This window comes from Tympanuchus pallidicinctus, unplaced genomic scaffold (genome assembly GCF_026119805.1).
Source record: "Tympanuchus pallidicinctus isolate F22 unplaced genomic scaffold, pur_lepc_1.0 scaffold5, whole genome shotgun sequence".
Taxonomy (NCBI): Eukaryota; Metazoa; Chordata; class Aves; order Galliformes; family Phasianidae; genus Tympanuchus; species Tympanuchus pallidicinctus.
The window spans coordinates 64,840,002-64,863,492 of record NW_026294769.1 but is presented as its reverse complement, the minus strand read 5'-3'; the positions used below and the strand labels follow the sequence as shown (position 1 = coordinate 64,863,492).

Genomic DNA, 23,491 nt, shown 5'->3' with positions numbered 1-23,491 from the left:
AGCATGACAGCTCATGCATCACAGCTGCAGTATCTTTATTTTTAAGTAGGGTGAAGATTTTCATATTGACTATCCTGCAAGGTTTTACTCCTTGTTTTCTCTAATCCTCTATGACTTGTTCCACTCTTCAGCCTTTCCCTTTTTCATTTCCCATTCCTTCTGTTCCAACATCAGGACTCTCCCTTCCCCTCCACCATGAGGATTATTTGCTTCTGCAGTGCCTGCATTAAAGCCTACATCTTCTGATACCTTCCCTGCAGCAATCTTCAGCACTTTCAGACTGCAGATGAAAGAAGTTCTTTCCATCTCTTCTTCTGCCTCCTCCCATCGCTGTCACTTGCTGCGTTTATAACTGTGAGATGTGTTTGTAGAGCACAGAGCTCCTCTTGAGAGATGCAGGTTGAATTCTCATTAGAACACCAAATGAGCCAATTGAACTTCTGATTTTTTAATAAACATTTTAGCTCAAAATAGTCATACCTTTATAAAATCACTGAAAACCACTGCAAATAATTAATTCCAAAAATATGCAACAGCAGAACTGTACATTTGTTAGAGCACAGATTTTTCTCTCAATATTTAATCATTTTTTCTGTAATAAACACGTGATTGACAAATCAGTTTCTGCATAACATTTAAAAAAAAATTCACTTCTAAACTCATTTTTAGGTGCAGAATGAAGTTATCACCGCCACTGAAGCTACAGCAGGATGTTAATGATGATGTACATACAGTAAGGCAGAGTCTGAACGAGCAGCCAAAGAAGTAAGATGTGAAAATATTCTAAGATAGTTCCGGTTTCTCAGAGGAGTAGTTATGTTATGGTTTCTGTTTACAAGGAGTGAGATGTATTTCAGGTTCACTAACTCTGCCTGATTTTTATTTTTAACTGAAGCGCTTGTATACAATTGGTTACCATGAGAGCTGTAATCCTATGTTCCTCCTCCAACTAGCCTACGACTGAGTGCACCTGGCAATGTGTAGATGAAGAGCACCAAGAAGACGATGAGAATAAGCAGAATTATGCAGATGATGATGTACTTCTTGTAATTTCTCCAGATCAGGTGGTACAAACACTTGAAAGGATTGACAAACCAAGAGAAGGATGTGTCTGGTCGGCTAAGGAAAAAGAAAGAAAAAAAGAAACAAAAGCTTTTGTAAAGGCAGTATATTAACTGTATATAAAGATACAGTTATTTTCAGTTACCCCATTACAAAACATATATCTCACTCTAAAAAAGACCTTTAGACCTTTAGCTCCTGGCAGTCCACGAAAAGATTTAGAGAGAATTGCTATGAATTTCACATACTCTTGGGTCACCCACCTGCCCCTGGCTTCAAGTTCTACACTGCTAAGAATGAAATTCCAGTTCCTCATTCCTAACTCTTCCAATTTAGGGCAAGATGTTGGGCTCAGAATTAGAGAAAAGATTGTGAGAAATCCTAAAGAAAAATGCAAGCATCTTAAACTTGGGTATGAAAGCTCTCTATTTGTTGCAAAGAATTTAGCGTTGCAAAAGGAGTAATGAGTCACTACAAAAAGTCTGTGTGGTGATAGTCACAGTGCCATAACAGGCAGTCAGCTCAGTCTAGCATACTGCACCAAGCGACATGTTGTCAGGGTTTTAAAACAGGCCTCCTGAAAATGAGATGAGAGGAAACCCAAAATCTAGGTAGATTGTATATGGGGAAGACTAGCCACTTTATAATGAGGCATATCTGTGCTCTGCAACCCTCTGTTTCTTCCAAATATTGTTCATTCTGCTCCATAACCACTTTCTTCAGCTGGCTGCATAGCCAGGGAAGCAGCGTTCCCCTTAGGAAATATGTTGCTGTAATCTCTCTTCTGGCATATCACATAGCTTGGGAGGTCATTACACCTCTGACTTCAGCAGCCTTACCCTTGCAATGAGCTGAGCCAACATCTATGAGCATGTGTGATGGGATGATCTGCAGTAGTGTAGAGCAGCAGTAGTAGAATGCAGTAGTGCTGAGCAGCACCAACAATAGCAAAATTGGGTGCAAATTTTCTATGTTATAAAATACCACTATAATACTGCAGATGGTATAAAATAAAATAAAGGAGAATAAAATAAAGGAGAATAAAATAAAGACTGAGGGTTACAAAAATTAGTGGACATATTTTAAATCAGAAAGCTGCCTGAGGAATTTAAACAATAACTTAGTCATCAGGAGAATTCACTATTCAGAATGTAAATCTGACAGAAATTCAGGAAATCTCAAAGGCCAAGTGAATACATTTTCACTGAAGACTGTTTTATAGTGAGAGTGGAAATGGCCAGGAAATAAATATTAAAAAAATAAGCCCTCTGGGTTAAAAGGAATTGCAAAAAAGTGTATGCAATAGAGTCATTATTTCACATGTTCCAACTAGAGGGCTTTTCTTAACCTTTAGGGGGGAAAAAAAAACAGACTGGCTTGTTTAATTTGTTTTCTGTACAACACAGGCAACAGAATTTGGTACCAGTTAGAGCAGCATGTGTTATAACAGAGAGTATTTACCCAAAAAGCATCCTCTGGCAGAGATGGAGAGATGGACAACCTTATAGTGGTTTTGCCTGTAGGAAATCACACCCACTACTAAAAACCATGCACTTTATTTCTCAATTGTTTTAGTCTCCAGACATTTAATCTTTGTCCACCCTTTCTGCCTTTGGGTAAAGAAAGATATTGAATAAAATGATTGATTAAAGGCTTTCCAAAGCTCGTTCTCAATGAGTCTCTGATGCTTCTAATTTTCAAACTAAATTTATATCCTTTATGTGGCTGTTGGCAATTATGCCTTTATGCCGTTTTCTCATTTTTAATGTTTCCTGATGTATTTCAAACAAACAAAAAACAAACAGAATTTGCAATGATTACCTTTATGATTTGCTATTGATCTTTAGAAGCTTTATGTAGCATATACTTCCTTATTATTACAGAACAAAGGACTTGAGATGATAGAACATATTTTTTTCCTACGTGCAAAACCCTCAGCTGATTAAATACTTTTTTAACGTGGCAAAAAGTGTAAGATAAAATCTTTTAGATCATCTGCTTCTGTTAAACCACTTGAAATGTCCTCATTAAAAGCACTGTGATAAAAAATAAGCATCTTCATTCTTTTGACTGTGAAGGAAAAAAAAAAAATAGGGGTGTATTTTTTGTTAGAGTGAAAAGATTCCGGTATGGCCTGATTTTAATGTTGTACATGTGATTAATTTATGCAAAAAGAGACGGGTGCAGGCAGAGGTCAGCTTTTAACTAATATTTAGCAATTTCAAATTTATGCAGAGTATTCATTTCCTAATGCTAAGGCTCTGACTCATAATGGTCAGATTAAAAAAAAACAAAAACCAGACATAACTATTTAATACAATTGTTTTACAGCACTTGAAATATTAATGGTTTATATTTATCCTCTTCACATAATAAATATCCCTCTGACTTTAATTGGTGGTCAGGTATCAGGTATGGACAGCAGTGGCTGAAGAGGTTATCATACATTACGTCAGCTATGGAACAAGCCTGTGTGTGAACTGCAGCTGAGGACAAACAGGCAGCAGTGTGATTGATTTTGGCTTCCAAAGGAAGACAATTCAGTTCACCTGGAACATGTTGCCAGCTCAGAGCACCAGCAGCCAGCCTTGTCATGAGAGAGTGCAACGATGCACAAGTCAGCCAAATGGCTTGCTCAAGGTTATAGTGGGAAAGAGAAGAGCAAGGAGAGCTGCTCCTCCCCAGTCCTGCTGAATGCCCCTGCACGGCTTTTTAATGAGTCTGTTCCCACTCACTTGGGTTTTTCCAAGGGCTCCGGCTCCTTTCGTGCTTTGCCTACCGGATTCTTCTCAGCTTCTTCTGCTGTCACTAAGTGAAACTCAGCTTCCACTTTGCCCTGCATCAGGGAGATCATACGTAATCATCTGTTACTGGGTAATTATAATTAAATCTCAGCAGGAATTGGCTAGTGGAGAAATTATGGAACCAGATGAGGATGAAGGAAATTGATTAAAGAAAAGAAGAGGAAGTCTTTGCATTTAAAGAAAAACACAAAGGAAAAGCCAGGCACAAAATCCCTGATTTATGCTACAGGACCATGAGGGGGAGAGGTAGGATGCTTTCTCCCAGACCCATAAATACCTTTTTTGCTTTCTAAATTATAATGTAATTCATCTGAGAAGACTCGTTGCAAAATTTGTCAAGGAATCATGGAATTGTTAGAGTTGGAAGGAACCTTTAAAGGTCATCCAGTCCAACTTTCCTGCAACAAATAAAGACACTTACAGCTAGATCAGGGTGCTCAGAGTCGCATCCAGCCTTACCTTGAATGTCTTCAGGGATGGAGCATGCAACACCTCTCTGGACAACGTGTTCCTGTACTGCACCACACGTCTTGTAAAAAAACTTTTTCTTTACATCCAGGCTAAGTCTCTCCTCTTTTAGTCTGAAGCCATTTTTCCTTGACTTATCACAACAGGCTCTGCTAGAAAGTCAGACCCTTTCTTTCTTATATTCCAACTCTAGACATTGAAAGGCTTCTATCAGGTCTCCCTAGAGCCTTCTCTATTCACAGCAGATATCACATGTCCCTGCAGAGTTAAATGGCTCCACTGGAAAATGAATGACTTGGGTGGAGAAGGCACAGTCCAACAATGGGGAGAAATGTAGGCAGTCGTGAGTGATTAAGCAGTGAGTTCCCACATCACAAAAATAAGATATCTAGAAATGAAATCTGCATGCAGAAAATGTCATGCAGTCCTAGAGCTTTGCTCAAGTGATAGAAAGATGAGAAGATTCCAGCAGCTGGAATGAAAATCAGTTTTCTTTGTGTGTTGTCAGAAGATGATACTTACAGCTATGACAGAAAGAAAGCTTTGCTCAGCACCAATTTACTGATAATTCCCATGATTCAGAAAAGCCATAAGGGATTATAGCTGATGTTCTATTGTTTGTTTTCATTAAGACAAACAATTATAACTTGTTGAGTAATCCACAAAATACTAGCACTAATAAAATACCATATCTGCTCCACCTCGCAGTAGAAAGCTGAGCAACCTGATTGAGCTGTAGATGTCCCTGCTCATTGCAGTGCATTTGGATGAGAAGACCTTTAAAGGTCCCTTCCAACTCAAACACCTATATAATTTGAGTTAGTTGTGTTCTTAGAATCAGCCATAACTTATGCTATGGAGTTTAGAGCTTCCTAACTATGAGTTAGATCTTTCACTCTTGTGCTCACAGAAACACCTGATTTGCTGCTCTACCCATCAAGTGTGCTGGGAGATGAGCAGTGGAGAAAAGCAAAGTAAAAATACAGAGTGTTCTGGTTGCACTGGGATTATCTGAACCAAACCTCTGGGGAGAACACTGAAGCACATGAGGAAATGTTGTGTATTGGCAGTGACAGTTGTTCTTCAGATGACATGTTCATAATTAGTATCTGTCTCTGTCAGGATCTTAGCAGAGCATATCACCTTCAGAGAAGAGCTGTATATGGGCAGTGAGCTACCTACCGTGAGCTCCCCAGCCTTGATGAAAGGCCACCAGCCTCTGACACGCTTCTGCTGAAAGATGGAGATCTTGTTTTCTTCACATGCTGCCACAACCATGCCTACATCACAGCTCTTGGCTGTCTTTGCTGCCCGAGGGAACCCATTCAGGTTCAGTTCAAGAGTGCCTGGAGGGAGAAGTGATGTAATAGCACTTGGGGATCATGAATATACAGATGCATTCAAACAGAAGGTACATGAAGCAGTGTGGCATCTTGGCCCAGTACCCGGAGAAGTGAGGACAGTTCTGTACTACCAGTGATTCATTTATATTTGCCTCATCAGAGCTCCTAATCATGGAACAAGAAATGGATAAGATGCTAATTTGGTGCCTCAGAGAAAGATATGAAATAGTATGGTCTCAGACACCTTCTTGTATGTACCTTTATACAACACAGGTATAGAGAACACTCAGGTGAAATTCAGACAGTTTCACTGCATACTTACCCAGGAAATCATCTGAAGAGAGCCTTTCAAAGTCCCACACCTGAAGCACAAGCTCAGCAGGTATTTTGCGCTCTGTCTTTTCCAAGGAAAATATGTTTTCTCTTTTACTAACAACCATTTGTTTTTCTGCTGGGAGATAGTGGAATGGGAACACAAAGCGCCAGTTGAAGTTGCCCTCTCCTGTCAAGGAGTTGTAATGTACATCTGTCTCCTGTTTGTCCTCTTCCAGGCCCTTTATCCACCTATGGAAACACATGGAGGATTACATTGCCGTCACCAGGGGAGCTTGAATCGCCATTGTTGTCATTTGGTAAAAGGCATAATCATTTACTAAATCTTCCCTAATCAGCAGGAAATAACACCCTGTCCAGGACTGTCACACACATAGTAAGAGCCCTAGCTCAGGAACTGTAGCTACCTCCAAGCCTTTGCACATGGTCAAAAGTGAAGACTGAAAAGGTAAATTTTATAAAGATCAAGCTCCACAATGCCAGTGGGCAATTTATTTGTTTATATTTTATATTTATATTATATATTTGCAGGCAAACACGGCATCATTTCTTTATTCATTACTGATCACCCCATATTCATGTGTCATCCTAATAGATTCTGTGTCAATGAAGAGGACAGTACTAGAGTCTGTATTGTTTGCCATTTCAGTCTGAGGGTACAAGCACTGCAGAAATGTGGCTGGAGAAGTCTCCTCAACTTTTCTTGTCTTTTTTTCTTGTCTTATATTACAGCATGCTTATAGAATCAGAATTAGAAAGGTTGGAAAATACCACTAAGATCATCTAGTCCAACCAGCCACCTACCACCAATATTGCCCACTAAACCATCAGTGCCACATTAGCATGATTCTTGAACACCTCCAGGGACGGTGACTCCACCACTTCCCTGGGCAGTGCCTGGCCGCTCTTTCTGAGAACAAATTTTCCCTAATATCTAACCTGAACCTCCTTTGGCTCAACTTGAGGCCATTCCCCCTCATCCTATTGCTGTTACTTGGGAGAAGAGGCCAACCCCGTCCTCAGCACAGCCTCCTTTCAGGAAGTTGTAGAGAGCAATAAGGTCTCCCTGAGCATCCTCTTTTATGACTGAACAATCCCAGTTCCCTCAGTCGCTCCCCATAAGATTTGTGTTCCACACCCTTCACAGCTTTGCTGCCTTCCTGGACACACTCCAGGGCTTCAATGTCTTTCTTGCAGTGAAGGGCCCAAAACTGAGCACAGTACTTGATGTGCAGTCTCACAAGAGCTCAGTACAGGGAAATGATCACCTCCTGATTCTAACATTTTTGTATTGCACTCAAAAAGCAGTATTTTCCCTGCAAGCCCTATTAGTTCAAAAAGAAATGTGGAAAACCATAACAATCCCAATCACCACACTGCTCCCGGGCAAATCCTTGCCTGGTGACATATTCAGTGCCAAGTGCACTCTCTGAGCATAGTGAGATATGCGTCTTTTTCAATGAAAAGGAGAAAAGCAGATAGCTCTGGCAGTGATAGCAATGTCCTCATACTATCACACAACTCAGTACAAGGGCTGGCTGCCCATTTATTTCCTCGGTTTTTTGCTAGCATTGAATGTTATGCTCTCAGAGCTACTCTGCTACATCTCTGAAAGTGTTCAGTTCAGAGGTGGCAACATCTGAGCAAACACTGGAATAACAGCTTCTCTCATGGAACTGAAAGGAAAGATTTGCTCAGCCAGTGTGCACAATAGCCTTACTTGCTTCTTACTGGGACCACATGGCTATGCTTGTGTACACTTCACCTGAGCTAAAGGCACTATCTCAAAGAGACAGCTACCACACAGCATGGTCAGAGATAACAGCTTTCCCTGGTAAAAGGTGTAGATACATCCTATAAAGCAGTAAGATCTGCTTTGTCCTTCTTCTTACTTTGCATTTGCCTGTGATTTCCAGTACCCGCAAAGGGGAAAATATCCTCCTTTCCCGAGTCCATCAGTCCCAGTGTTCCCTCCTCCAGCTTTTTGCTTCTGGTCTTTGGCAACACAGGAATAGATTTTTAGGAACATTATTTTTTCTATAGCCCTACAAATACAGATTTTTCCAGATCTGCAATAGGAAGTATTCCAGAACAGGAAAGGAATTTTAAGAAGTAACCTATTTCATTGTCAAGAAATAACTAGTTTGAGTGGTTTGGTTTATTCTCATTTAACTGAATTCTCCCCTTTTACTGATCATCTCACTATGGGCTCTGAAGCTGCAACAGGCATTTTGTTTGCAGCAGGGAGGAGACTGAGTGCAGAAAGAGCTCGTGTGAGGTTCTTTTGAATATGGCCATGGTCATTTATCCACACACCATTCCCATGTAGAATCACAGAATGGCTTTGGTTGGAAGGGACCTTAAAGATCATCTAGCCCCAACCCCCCGCCGTGGGCAGGGCTGCCCCCCATCAGACCAGGCTGCCCAGGACCCCATCAAGCCTGGCCCTGAATGCCTCCAGGGTTGGGGCATCCACAGCTTCTCTGGGCAGTTGTGCCAGTGCCTCACTGCCCTCTGAGTACAGAATTTCTTCCTAATGTCTAACCTAAAATGAGATTAGAAAATATTTCACAAGGAAATAGTCTGGTATATTTCAGCTATTTTTCTCTCTGAGGACTCTAATTCCCTTTTCTCTAGTTATTTCATACCTCTCTGCTTGAGTGTAATTCCTTGCAGTTCAGATTTTATGATTGGTTTCTGGTGTGGGTTTGGTATTCTTCATATGTGATCTCTTCCCACATGGGAAGGAAGGACAAGTGTCATTTCTTACAGTTGATTTTAAGTGAGAAAAATAGTTAAAAAGTACTCGGTATAAATGACCAGTTCAGAAAGGAGCTTGGAGCAAAGTGAAATAGTTGGAACTTAAAGAAATAGCTCCTCAGATAGCCCCACACGATAACTTTTGTAACTGATCTTTGAATCAAAAATTATTTGCCCTTTTGAAGACAAATTCTAAAGAACTTACCCTTTTACATAGATATCGCTTGATTTTTGCCCTGTAAAGATATTTTCATCTTCTAGAATTACATCTTCTGTATTCCAAATGATTACCCTCAGTTCATAGCTGAAAAGGAAAAGAAACATTTTGCATAACTGAGATCATAATCATTGTTTTCATAGGCCTTTGTATGACTACTGGTTGGACACTAATGTAAGCCTCTATCAAATCATGCTTTTATACAGTGAGAAATGTTGCGTTTGTGCAAAATTCTTAAAATAGCACCAGCCTTGGGTCCCTTCTGTTTACAAGAGAGTCAAGTGATAGAGTATGGATCATAGAATCATAGAATAGCCTGGGTTGAAAAGGAGCACAATGATCATCTACCTTCAAGCCCTCTGTTGTGGGCAGAGTTGTCAATCACCAGACCAGACTGCCCAGATCCACATCCAGCCTGGCCCTGAATGCCTCCAAGGATGGGGCATCCACAATCTCTCTGGGCAACCTGTTCCAGTGCCTCACCACCCCCTGAGTGGAGCATGCTGAATGACAGCAGCATCACAGCCAGCTTCGGGGCGATGGAAAATTCCTTGCTTTTTATGTGTTCGTTCCTTTGCAGTTTTCTTTACAAAACTGCTGCAGTGAAACAGGTAAAGCTGATCTCAATGACATCATCAGGGCAGCCTCCAAAACTGTAACTCCAGAAAACAGCTCCGTAAGAGGTGCTCTCCAGAAGAAATGGCTAAAATGATTATATTAGGTGCAATTCAGTGCATTTAACAGGAAAAAAAGTACTGTTTAGACATATTTTCATGTAAGTAAGCCCAATCATCATCTTCAAAAGCAAAAGCAAAAAGAATGAAATCTTTGCAATCCTTTCCACTCCCTATATGCAAACACTTCTGGCAGTCATCCAAAGCTCTAGAAGTTTGAACTGAAATTCAGATACTGCAGGTGACATTAAAAAAATCATGTTCAAAAATTTGAGTATGCTTATTTTATGGGCTGTAGAATAATAAAAAAAAGTATGTTTGGGATGGGATAACAAATGATATTTTTTATTATCATATGCTGCCTTGGAAATGAACTCAGTCTCAGACGAGAAACTTTGCAGAGTCACCGTCCCTGGTAGTGTTCAGTAACTGAGGAGATGTGACTGAAAGACATGGTTCACTGGGCATGGTGGGGATGGGTTGATGGTTGGACTAGGTGGTCTTAGAGATCTTTTCCAAGCTTAATAATTCCATGATTCTAACTAACTAACGTGGAATGTTTTCACAAATGGTTTGAGGACCTGTGGAGCCTGGAGCCCCTTTTGCTGCAGCAAGAAGACAGATCTAAGCAAAAGGTATAACTCATGTTTGCATGTTTACTTTTTTTCTCATAGTTAATGACTTGACAGTATTTTTCTATAGCTCTTGTAGACTACAGAAAAGGCAGCACCAGTTTGTTTTCGTATGTATGATTTGTTTAAAATCTCCTTTTCCTTGGAAAAAAAACCTCTTGTTAAGGAGAATTATAGAAAGTTATGGTCTGAAGAACTCTGGTCTGTAACTAATTGTTACAGATATTCTTGTTTTGGTCAAATATTAGCTTTTATTAAAAGAAAAGAAAAAAAGCAAGCCTTTATTAAATTGTTCCTTGTTCAGACATAAATGAAGCATGAATCGTATCCGCTGCTGCTTCAGACAGAAAATTCCCAGGAAAGGCTTTGCTAAAGTATAGGAATAAAAGTGACATAGGGTGACCTGAGAACTCTGTTGGTCATTTTTTATATTTCACTTCCAAGCATAAAACAAGCTTGAAGAGCTATATGTAATACTGAATATAAAGCAGTAGTGTCCATCTGAAATTTGAGAAACTGCTGTTCCAGTCCTGTCTAATGCTGCTTTAGGTGTTTCTTGATTATCTCTTTGAACCAAGTACTGAAAATCCAATAGGTACAGTACTGCATCACATTAACGATCTCACTCAGTTGCTAAGCACATTACATAACTGGAGCAAGTGCTGAAAACAGAATTACTTCTTTCCGTTTTGCAAATGGAAGAGAATAACAAAATTATTGCCTGTAGGCTCCTGAAATTTCAATGTGAAAAGAGGGATGTCTTTCTAGAAGAGGTGTGGCAGCCTTGGATGTAAAAATCACCATCAGTTCTTTGACTCATTTAACAAAAGAGACAAAATTAAGCATACTTATTTGACTACAGTTATGTGAATCTACAAAAACTTCTTTCAGGATCACAGAAATTTGTTATGATAGTTCTTTTACTAGTTCTTTCCAGAAACTTAAGACTCAGTCTCTGAAGACTTATGCCACCATGTTTGGAGGAAAGCGTAGACTATTACCCTTTGGGTTTTCTTGGTGAAATGTCCACCGGGGGTCCTGGCAGAGGCATATGTTTTGGAAACATGTCAACCCACATCTGTAAACGACCCTTGAAAAAAAGAAGAACATTTCTGTAACTCTATCTATTGAGACTTTTGAAGGTTTTTAGTGTAATTCTGTATTATAAAACCACTGCTCCCTCTCTAGGCACCAAGCCGTTCATACTCTGTAACGATCTCATCCATAAGCTATCTACACAATGTATTTTTTCATACGTACATTCCAGCAACTGCTCAGTAGTTTGGTGAAGTTGGAACTGAGTTCAAACATTGGTAACTTCAAGGTAAAATCCACACAAAAATAGTGCATAATGAAAATTTAAAAAGAACCAAATACCAAACACAAACAGCGCTTGTGTTACATTAACAAACTAAAACTAAATTTAAAATAAGTAAGCTCTGTAGTTATACATTGTGATACTGTACAATGTACAATACTGGATATTTGGGTAGCTCACTGTATACAGATGTGTAACAATTTCCAGGTTGATACTTACAAATTCTGATGTATGGTACAACACCTGAATGCTTTCTCTGCAAGTTTGCAGATAAAAATTGAAGTCACAGTACCTGGAGGAAAGAAAAACTTCTCCTGGGTCTACCATCACCCTACCATCTCTGAACTGCTCTACCTGTTCCATGCCTGGCTTATCCTTATGGTAGAGAGGCCGAGTTTCAATATGCTCTGGGACCAGTTTGTATCCAACTTCAGGGATTTCTTCCCAAGAACGTAAAACCTTTAAGGAAAGATGTTCATACGATTCAACTGGCTCCTCTATAGGAAAAGTAAAACAAAAAGAACAACCAGAACAAAATTAGCATGCCAAACCCCTGTGTAACATGTTCCATTAAGTATTAAATATGGTCATTAAAAGTCAAATTAAAAGGAAGATTTTATGTACCTCAGTTAAGGAGAGTCTTAAAGCGCATTTAATTCTTCTAAATGAGTGTACTCACTGTGATAGATAGAACAGTAGAACTTAGGCAACAGTTTTTTTATGCATACAGCAAATCATTTCACAAGAAATTATACCTATAGCTTTGGTTTGCCTTTGGATGGTAACAGCAAAGATTCCCCTGGAGAACCAAAGCACACATCAGGGGAAGAGCAGCAATGTGAGGGCTGAAGGCCGTGGGCAAGGACTCATCTTCTGAGCAGTTCAGCTTCGCCAGCTCCCTCAGCCTGGAGGAGGGCATTTCAAGGAAGGAGCAATCTTAATAGTGCAGGTAATGTGGTTATTGAAAAGGAGAAGAGGCCTCTTGAGCCCTTGAGCCTCTCTTTTCTCCCTTTTCGTGTAGATTCCCCCGGAGATTTGAAGCAGGATGTCTCACTTTTCCAAGAGTGCTGCTATTTAAGAGTTGCTGGTAGATTACAAAAGATTTGATTTGGATTTAAACAACATTGAACCCTTCCTAATGGTACAGCAAGGAAGGATTACTCTCTGGTTCTGAGTCTTCACTCCCTTTTTCGCAGTAGCATGTATTCGAGATGTGATATGTTTCATCTAATTGTATCCAGCTAGGGCAAGGTCTTTAGCATCTGCTGCTCAGTCGTGGCCCAGTGGGCTATTGGGACAGATTATTCCTTGAGAACCCATTCTGTCTGTCACAGGCGCCTTTCTAAAGACTATTCTCACATCTTCTGAAGAGATGCTTTTTGTTCTTACTGGCTACAAGCAGTCCTAGACTGCCTTGGAGTAGATATCTAACTTCCATACTTCTAGAGCAAAGTTAAATTATTCTTTCTCTTACTATTTAAATCTGAATGAAAGTCCTTCAAGTATTGTTTTCACCACCTACAAAGTAGAAATGTTACTGCTTCCCCTTTTCAGAACTTCTCTAAATCTCAAATCTGTGACCTTTTTTAGTTTTATAGGCCCAAGTGATGAACAACAGAAGGACTCAGCAGGAAATAAAGACCCAGATGGACCTGTCAGAACAGCAGTTTGGTTAAAAAGCGTATAAAAAACTGTGTGCAGCTATTTCTTTACAATATGATGAAAAACTTGTGTGCAAAACTTTACAGGATATGGAATTCACCATCTGGTTCTGTACTTCATTTCTTTTAGCTTTCGTCATTTTGTTTGACATGGATTGTTCTGATTCTCATTGTACTGAACCAGATTTTGATCTAGATCAGGGAGTCACATTTGTTCATGTTCCAGTGAGGAAAACAAGCAGCAATCTTGGAAACTCTCTCAGGCCAACAAACTGAAAATGGACCAGCACTTCTCTCTCTAACAGTGCTGCATGAACAGCATTCCACTGGAGGAGTGAGCTATATTTTTTCTGACGCCAAAAGGAATTTGCTCCAAGATGAATAAACACAGAGAAGTGAGGAGAATGTTTTCTACTATCTCCAAGACTACTTCCTTTGGTTCCAGCTTGTCTTCATCCTCACTGCTCTTTTCCTTACTCTAAGGACAGTACATAGATACATAGCACAAGAAGTTCCTGGCTATAGGTTTTTCTATAGTAGTCAAAGAATGATAAAGTACTTCATTACCATTCTCATCTTCAGTGAAGACTGTCTGTCCCTTGAAGACTTTTGTTCCTACTTGTATCTCTCCTGGCCGCATGAAAGGCCCATTTATTCTGTTGTCCTTACACAGCTTAGTGAGGATCTCACTTGGCTTGGTTGCATCTCGCCATGCATTGTACCCTTCTCTGCAAGGAGGGAACAGAATTGAGAGAAATAGCTGAGATTTTCCCTCAGAAAAATGGGCAGCCACGAGAAGAGAAGGGAAGGACTAGAGATTATTCTTTGTTCTACCTGAAGGATTCAAATGTACATGTTTATCTCCAGAATGACATTTAAGGAAGATGCATTCTGTTGCTCCCTTGTGCAGAGGGAGAAGCTGAGATTGTCTGGGGCCTGGAACAAGGACATAAAGAAATACTTCATACTACAGCTAGCAAGGGCTTGGGTTTCAGTCTCTTTTTTTTTTTTACATTTTCCACGTTTTGTAGATAAAATAGTGAAACGATCGTGGAACAAGAACCCCAAATTCTCATCTCTAAGGCAAACGCCCCACCCCAGGGCAATGGGGTTATTTTAGTTTGTTTTTCTCCATACTGATTAATCTTTGCACACAACAACAACCTTGAGAGTCCAGCTGCGTGACTGGGATCAGGAACTCAGTGTCACTGCCTTGTGAGTCCTTTTCAATACAGTGGCCCTATATGCCTGTCCAAAGGCAATTTATGAAGCAAATATGCCATACAGAAGCTGTTTATTACCTAAAACACTTGATGAACAAACAGTGTTGTTAATTTTAAACTACTCACTTCCTGCTTAGGCTGACAGGTACGTAGAGCTACTGCTAAGCTCTGTGGTGGAACTTAATTAAAATACCTCCTGTGACTTTTGTCCTGGAGAAATTTTAATTTTTTGGCCACATCTGGAATTTCTCCTTCAAAACATTAATTCACCACATGCTGCTCTCTGTGGCTGTCTGAAGAGGTACTTACATTTCATAGCGACTTTGTAACCCACAGGTAGCTCTATGCCTGCTGTAGAAACGATTTTCCAAATCAATTTTAGTTTCTCCAATCAGATCATCAGTTCCCACAAAGTCATGGTCATAGATCAGAACTGTAAGCAAGGAGTCCTTGGGAAATGTAGCCTGGATTTCAAATGACCTATGGCAAAAATTGGGCAGAACATGAAGTCAAATTAGTTTTGATATCTAAAAAAGTAACTTAATGAATATAATGTGAATAATGTGTGGATAGTTTGCTCAACTTGCAAATTTTCTCTTCTAATAAAAAATGGATTTTTTTTGCTTGTATTTTTTGTTTTAATGAAATGTCTGAATATACTGGAAACATACAGTGCAAAATACTTTTATTCCACTCCCCTATCACCTCCTATGCTGTTCTAAGATTGTTCTCACCTATAATAGACAGAACAATGGCAAGTAGTGGAACTGTTGCAAAGATTTTTCCTTAATCTATCATAGATGAACACATAGAAATTATGAAGCTAAAGAAACTGTATATATGACAGTTTTTATACACTTTTCAGAATCTTCAAAAGGCTTTAAAGGAATACATGAGTCTTTTCTGTTTTATTCCATACCTGCTGGATTAAATATTGAAATTAAAAAAAGGAAGAAAGAAAAAAAGCAAAAACAAGAAGTCTCTTTTCATTGAGTGCAAATTTTAAGGGATAAGAATAATTGTTGTGAGATATTTTGATAAGCTGGAAGTATACTTAAGAGGGGTTTGATAAATTGTTGGAAGACAGGATATCCACATCAGCACATCACTGGCTCCAGATTCCTCTGAAGAAAAACTGATTGCTGTCAAATTTTATCTCAAAGTTTCTTCTCGAAGTGACCAAAGTCTAATCTGTAGCAACAACAGAGCAATTTTGGAAGGAAAGAGAAGTTTAGGAAAGCTCTGGGGTTGCTCTGGGGTTGGTGATGCTCTGCTGACCAGGACTGTTAACGATGGTGAAAGTTGATTACCATGACTGATACTACTGCTGTAGAACACTTGCTGGGCAGTCACTCCACTACTGCTTCTGGTAGCAGCAGCAAGTATTATTCAAGTGAATTAGCCAGTTCTTATCTAAGCAAATATAGTAGTGATTTCCCTTCTATCTATATGCATCTATGATCTTCAGGGTTTAGCAAAATAAAGGCTCAGCCTTTATTTTCAGCCTTTATTTTCAGTTTATTTTGCTAAACCCTGAAGATTATACCTCTACTAAAGGAGAGCTTCAGTCACAGAGACTGAGATGGTGTGCAGTGGAGGGATCACTCTTTTCTTGTCTTCTTTCTCTTTTACTTCAACTCTCTGCTGTTGTAGACTCGACCCTAGTGTGACTAATTAGGTTTTCAGTACAATGGAGTACAGTTTCTCTGTCTTAATGTTCTTCTAGATCACCTCCATCCCAACTCAAAACATTTTAATTCACCTTAAAACAAGGAAACTTACTGTAATAAAATGATGGCTATTGGAATTAACAACATTAAATAGGTATAACACCTTGATAATACTAATTTGATGTTTTCTGAGAATCTGAACCCCCATTCAGAAGACCGGGGCATGTTAAAACTAGTCCTTTAATGATGACATTTATTTAGCATTCTGTTCAACCTGAAATGGAAACAGATTTTGAAATCACACTCTTCTGTGCATATTTATTTCCCTTTAAACTTCGTATTAATTTGCTGAGACAAGATTATTTGTTGCTTCACTTCCTCTTATGCATCACTTCAAGAAACCTTTCACAGATTGCATTTCATGATGAATTGATTGTTATGAAAATGAAATAATTTGCAATTATACAGGGTGACATAAATTTTCAACATTTTAATTAGTAGAACTATCAAACAGGCCGACATCAGCATACAACAAACACTTTGTAATGGTTCTAGCAAGACAAGGGGCAAAAGAGAAACCTCCAATGAAAATGAAAAGAAGCCTTCACTGACCTTCCAAACACTGGGTTCAGCTGCTTGGGAATGTAGTTTTCTCTATCTTTAATTTCTGTGTTGCCCAGTCTCAGCACAATGTAGGGATCTGACTTGCCATCTGGATCAGCTGGGCTGAGGTTAAATGCCTGTTAGGAAGAAAGACTACAACCTCAGGAAGCTTTTCTAAACGTAATATGGTCACAGCACATTCCTGTGGGTTCCCTGCCTGGTTCACACATGCTCTGGGGATTCAGGAGCGTTAGTTTGTCAATTAGTTTGTTATTTAGTATTTCAAGTTGGGAAAAAAAAATTTGGATGAGAGGAGGATTTCCAAAGATGGAGCAGATGGAAGTATAGTGCTTGTGGGCAATGGTGATAAGGAGACAGTTGGACTAGATGATCTTACAGGTCGTTTCCAACCTTGTGATTCTATGATTCTATGATCTCTAAGTATATCTAAGATGGGAAAAGAGATAGGCAAGAGAGTCAGTGCTGAGGAAGAAGCTGGCTGCAATAGTGCAGGCTGGATTCAGAAAAGGTTTCCCAAAAAGAGTGGACGCGATCCTTGGACAGTGCAGTACAAGTCCTCTTTATATCAAGGAAATAACGCAATCACTTCTTACTCTTCAGTTTTGTCATTGTCTTGTTTATGGCATACTTTCCTTCCTTGGTCACCTGCAGCTCTTAAATACCAGCTCTTTCTGTTTCATTTCTCACACTGCACTCCCTCATTATCTTGTTATCTGTATTTTTATCTCTTTCTCTTTCCCATACTTTTTCTATAATATCTACCACTCTGACTACACCCAACACACAGCTCATACAAAATGTTATTTTCCTCTTCGCTGAGAAGGCTGTATTTACATTTGTGTGATTTTGACACAACTCTACTGATTGAGATTTACCAAATTCACGTAACGTGTCTAGAAGAACTTATCTATTATATGTTACTTTTACCCCTCGCCCTTTCAGTTGTAACAAATAAAGTGATTCTTTTGTCTTGTGATTCATCGTGAGGAATGTGGAAAGTTTCCTATTATGAACACTCTTTTCTACAGCATGAAACATTGTCTAAAATAACAATAAAAAACTACCACGCGGATGAGGACTTTCAGAAGCTTCAGAGCAAAACACTGGAGCTAAATCAAGTTGAAAAGCAGCATCACAGTTACTTCTGGATTAAAAGAGCAGCTATCTACTTACTGCCACAATATACACCCTGATGAGGACATTGATGGAATGGTTTGGTGGTATCCCTTGCAGGATGTGGGGCTGCCCTCCGTCCAGCAAGCTGCCATCCTCATGACTTGGGTATATGCAGAAGGAGCCCTGGTAATACAGGTAATACACTGTCCTTATCTATCCTCCAAAACAGATCAAGTGCAATGCAGAAATGACCCTTCAAATGCAAACAAAACATCATGCAGCACATTCTGCAGCACATACATACACACATCATGTTTTGTGGAACCACTCCAAAGGAACACAGGATTCAGTGTGCTGAACATCATCTGTTAAAATGCTTTTCCTCTATAACATCGTACTCATTTTACCCAGATGACTGCAAGAAATACATGCATGCTCTTAGATGTCCATTTTATTATTTAAAGACATCAGGATGCTCTAGATCTGTTTTTCTTAATATTAATACTGTATATACAAGATTTTGATCTTGTCTACATATTTGCAAAATGATAATTACAGTGAGATAGTTTCACAGCAGTGTGACTGGAACCCAGCTTGCCATATGTTTTTGAAGCCATGTTACAACTCATATAAATCAATATTAAGTCATGCTGCTAAGTAGCTTATACAGCCTGAAAGCAATTGGTAAGTCATTTGAACAGAAATTTGCATTGCAAAGTAACAAAAGTATCAATGAGTTTAATCAATTCCTCTGAAGTACAAAGTGCTTGGAATTCTACTGATATTATTCAGGCTTTGAACTGCATTTTCAGATTGCCTAATGGTGCTCTGGATCAGACCATGCAATTGTTTTCACATGGAGCATATAAAAGGGCCTCCAGTTAAACTATTCAAAATAACATATAAGGAGATGTGACTGACAGTGTAGTAACAGAAGTTGCATAAGTGGAATCTGAACGACATAAAATGTCTCTTGTCCTCTCCTATGATTTAAAACATTTTGTATTCCTTGTTTCAAATCATCAGTGAACACTTGGTCCTGGATGCTACTTTCATCTATTGGAAAAGGAAAAATATGACTGGATCCAATAAAAGAGATGACTCTACTTATAACAGACTACAATTACTCCTTTCTTGCATTTCTGACACATCCAAAATGCACATGAAAACATACAGTCTCTAAATTATTACCTATTTAACATGAGAGCTCACCTTAAATTTTCCTATTATTCTGTCTTCAGAGTCGGCATGAACTTCATCATTAGATTTTCCTCTTAAGAGTTGGAAAGTTTTCACCCAATCCTCAAAGTTATTAAATTCACTCTCCAAGTCTCCTTCATAAATCTTTGAAAATAAAAGAATGCTTATTTTTTTAGTGGTGCAGTGAATATATTTATAGCAACTTTTTTTATTACAGGATGATTTAAAATCCATTTTGATTCAAACTACAGATTGTAATAACACCAAAGTTTTTGCAAAACTCCTTGAGGGAAAAAAAAGTTAATTCCCAACTTGAAACAGGAAGAGTTTTGTCCTCAATCAAAGTCTTTCTGAAGGACTGAAAACAGCACATTAATGCAGTGGGTTGAAGTGGCTCTTGAAGAGCCACGATGAACATTTAATAAGTACTGATGTAGGGGAAAAACAGTGTGGATGCACTGCTTACTCTCTGCAGTGTGCCTTTGATGTACTGATGCTTTTTAACTGCTGTTCAGTATCACATGAGAGCAAAGTAGACAACAATAAAGTGCCATGGGGACAGAGCGTTAGGACAGGTGACAAGATCAAAGTGTTTAAAAAAAAAACATTCTTTTCCTCCTATCCTGTAGTTTATGAAGCATTATTCAGTGTGAAAGAGAAGGGGTTAGCTTAATTATCTCCCAAAATTTGGAAACAGCAGTTTCAAATTTCCCTTTATTCAGCTAGAATGTAATCCAAAGTGTCCTAACCTTTTCATATCTCCTCATCTTTTTGTGGCTTATATCTTTTTCTTTGAATTCCTTCTGTCCTTACCCAACCAATGCAAGCTAGACATTACCACCTCAGCAGAGAAGGTGCACTGGCAGTTGCAGTAATGTTCTCTACACTCTTTTTTAAGTCATCCTTAATAGGTTGTAATACACTATTATTGCATGTGTTATATTGATGTCAAAGTGTCTGAAATAAATTTGTTTGGCTAAACTCTGCCCCTGGGGTTAAGTGAATTCAAACAGACTCAATAGCAACCTTATTTCTCTCTCACCTGCAGTGTTGCTAGATTTGGAGTTGTTTCTTGCTGTTTCCTTTTGAATGTCTTATCCTTCTTTTTATTTGGCTCCTCTTCTACAGTCAGCGCAATATAGTCTGAAGTTTGCTTACCTGCAGAGATTTCATGACATCATGTAGGTTTCTGCTCAGTAATGCATATCAAGTTCTCCAGATAAAAACGCAAAATACGTTTTGAAGATTCCCCCCTTGCTCGTTCCTCATTCATCCTTCTGCTATGAAGCAGAAGATCCTCTCTTTTCCCAGTACTGCAGACAGAGATGTGGCAATTCGTACTGTCTGGCCGACTATCTTCATGATTAGCTTGGTGGACAAAGAATGATGATGTCCTGCACAACTCCTTCCCTGCTGGCCACCTCCCAGAACACTGTTGCTTTTTCTCTCACTCCTCACAGATCTTAACGTCTTTCATATAACATTTAAAGCTTATTTAAAACTGGAAGCTGCAATTTAGGCCGACTAATACTTCAAATGTCAAAAGATCCAAGCCTTTCTCTGTTCAAAGGTGTCATAAAACAGAGAGTATCTCACCTTGGGAAAGCCTAGATGTAGGAAAAATGGGAAGAGGTATCTGCCTAACCATGACCAGACTCCAAACAATGGCAGTGGACTAATCAACAAAAAGAGTATGAGCCCCCAGAAATGGCACTGAGACCAGTTCTTGGGCTGGAGTCTGGACTTTGAGTTCACCTCTCCTTCAATTGGAGAATAGTTTGTGTGTGTTTGATACCACTACTACTCAATACTTACAACTGCACATATATGTACATATTGTATCAGTGCCATCCTATATGTATAATGCTTATCATCATAGCCTGACATAAGTAACAAAAAATACCAGAAGAGAATTTACAAGGTCTTGAAGGATCAGACAAAAAAAATCACAACTGCTTTGACGGCAGATAAGTGTTTATCAACATATCAAGTAAAAGTATAATTATAAGTGAAAATTGTATCACTGTAGAATGTATTCTGTCTAAACATTTCCTCCCCATGGACAAGTGAGTCCACCTTGAAAGTGATCTCTTCCTCATCTCCTAGCAGCACCTATGATCAGTGAAGTACTGTCAGCTGCAATTTTGAAAGCAATAACATCAGACATTCAGTCTGTGTCCTCAATCCACAGCAATTTCATTATCTTCTTTAAAATAAAAATCACCTCAGTCACTGGCAATACCATGCAAAGTTGCTGTAGTTTAACTTTGAACAACAGCTCTGTGCAAACTGTGGGCATTTCTTTGCTTTCTCAGTCTGTGCAAGTTACCTTTGTCAAAAATAATGACTAGAGCTGAGTTTGACTATGGGGGAACCTGTCAAGCCATGGGCTGTTGTCTTTGGGTTCGATATATTTGCATACATATGTACACACATATATGTAATATAGTTATCATATATGTAAACATCTCGAGTACCATGTTCAGTGTTGGGCCCCTCACTGCAAGAAAGACAATGAGGCCATGGAGTGTGTCCACAGAAGGGCAGCAAAGCTGTGAAGGGTCTGGAGCACAAATCTTATGCAGAGTGACTGAGGGATCTGGGATTGTTCAGTCATAGAAGAGGAGGCTCAGGGGAGACCTTATTGCTTTCTACAGCTTCCTGAAAGGAGGCTGTGGTGAGGTGGGGGTCGGCCTATTCTTCCAGATAACAGTGATATGATGAGGGGGAATGGCCTCAAGTTGAGCCAGTGAAGATTCAGGTTGGGCATTAAGAAAACTCCTCAGAAAGAGAAGTTCCACCACTGGAGGGGGCTGCCCAGGGAGGTGGTAGAGTCACCATTCCCGGAAGTGGTCAAGAAATGTGTAGATGTAATACTAAGGAACATGGTTTAGTGGGGAAATATTGGTGGCAGGTGGGTGGTTGGACCAGATGATCTTAGACATCATTTCTAACTTTGATGACTCTATGATTCTACGTACAGGGACATAAATATATATATATATACACAGTGCCTATTTCTGGCCAATTCTTTTAGGAATTTTGTGCAAAACAATTTCTCCTGAACATGATCAACAACTAAAATTTAACAATTATGAAAGTTACAAATATGATCATGGACTCTATCAGCAGAATCTGTTCCTATATTATTGATCCTTAATTGGATTCAAAATTGAGAGAAGCTCCTTTTCTGTTACAAATGCAGTATAAGATTAGGATGATGTTCATTTTCTATCATTATAATTTTGACATTAAAAATCTTTGAGCATAGTACTGGAACAACAAAAAACTCATGTTTAACCAACACTATTTGTGAAATTTTAACCTACTCACCATTTGATCATCTGTAGAGGAAAGAATCCCCTATACCAGCAGACTTCTGTTATCAGACATTGAAGGTTAGCAGTAAAGCAACAGATAAGAAAAGTTTTAGAAATACAAAATAATAGAAAAATGCAAAGAATTTACTTACAGTCTTCAGCTTTCCCCTCACTGGGAAAAATTTCTTTCATCTTTTCAAGGAAAAAGAAAAGACAATGGACAAACTCCTCAGTATGAATGCAATATCAGATTCATCTAGTTTTACGTTATGAGTTAGGGCTTACTGGATGACTTACTTTTTGCATTTTGAGCATGGATGCATAGTATTTTGACCACCAGTCAATAACATTCTCAGCTGATTCATCTGCAATTGTTCTTTTTTTCCTCTTCGTTGACCGTCGCAAGGATTTTTTCCTGTCCTACCGAAGAATTCACAATTGAACTCTAGAACGGATTCAAGTTAATCCCTTATACATGACATCAAGAATGAACAGATGTATATGGAAAAAATCTCCACCTCCAAGAGCCACGTAAAATGCAATATGAATTAGCATCTCTGTCTTTTATTCCAAGACACTTCATGATGGTCATCGTATTAATAAAGCAATCCCTGTATTACCTACTCATGATGCCAAAATTTTGAATATCAGAGATTCTGTGAAAGAATCAATCCATACAACAGGTAAGTATACAGAGTCATAAGTAATAACATTTTAAAGGATATAAACATGCAGGTACAAATTTCATGTTCCTAAATATTCTAAGAACTCTTCACTGCCTTTTGAAGATCAGATCAGCTGTTTTCTTCATTAAAAGGGAACAAACAAGCTAAAAATTAGAAACATGCAGCAAATCTTAGTGGCTTCATTGTTGTTTAAGAAGCCTACGGCCTTCTCAAGTAGCTTCATCCTACACCCTCACGGAGAACTGTTTATTTGGTTGCAGGAGTAGGATCATGCATAGAAAGTAGGGATAGTATCTAATATGAAATGGAGAGTTAATTTACAGATTTCCTTCTAGGAATCCTTTCTTACTATATTTGTTATAATACATTAAAATTAATCT

General features: G+C 38.9%; 1 protein-coding gene and 1 long non-coding RNA gene across 3 annotated transcripts in view; one reads left to right on the top strand and one right to left on the bottom strand.

The window, feature by feature from the left end:
• Nucleotides 1-758: 758 nt before the first annotated feature.
• FER1L6 (fer-1 like family member 6) overlaps nucleotides 759-23,491 on the bottom strand; it is an 81,883-nt gene continuing 59,150 nt past the window's right edge. For both annotated transcript variants that reach the window (XM_052704043.1, XM_052704042.1), the window contains exons 27-41: nucleotides 22,723-22,845; nucleotides 22,578-22,617; nucleotides 20,148-20,263; nucleotides 19,118-19,249; nucleotides 17,963-18,088; nucleotides 16,778-16,905; nucleotides 14,805-14,975; nucleotides 13,840-14,000; nucleotides 11,966-12,108; nucleotides 11,295-11,383; nucleotides 8,976-9,074; nucleotides 6,000-6,241; nucleotides 5,517-5,680; nucleotides 3,798-3,898; nucleotides 759-1,119 (exon numbers count right to left, since the gene is read on the bottom strand). In XM_052704043.1, coding sequence (XP_052560003.1) covers nucleotides 933-1,119; nucleotides 3,798-3,898; nucleotides 5,517-5,680; nucleotides 6,000-6,241; nucleotides 8,976-9,074; nucleotides 11,295-11,383; nucleotides 11,966-12,108; nucleotides 13,840-14,000; nucleotides 14,805-14,975; nucleotides 16,778-16,905; nucleotides 17,963-18,088; nucleotides 19,118-19,249; nucleotides 20,148-20,263; nucleotides 22,578-22,617; nucleotides 22,723-22,845 — 2,022 coding nt within the window. In that variant the 3' untranslated portion in view covers nucleotides 759-932. The remainder of the gene's footprint in view (nucleotides 1,120-3,797; nucleotides 3,899-5,516; nucleotides 5,681-5,999; nucleotides 6,242-8,975; nucleotides 9,075-11,294; nucleotides 11,384-11,965; nucleotides 12,109-13,839; nucleotides 14,001-14,804; nucleotides 14,976-16,777; nucleotides 16,906-17,962; nucleotides 18,089-19,117; nucleotides 19,250-20,147; nucleotides 20,264-22,577; nucleotides 22,618-22,722; nucleotides 22,846-23,491) is intronic.
• On the top strand, nucleotides 9,069-15,124 carry LOC128091113 (uncharacterized). The gene is made up of 2 exons (XR_008211250.1): nucleotides 9,069-10,296; nucleotides 13,202-15,124. It is a non-coding gene; the product is annotated as an uncharacterized LOC128091113 (long non-coding RNA).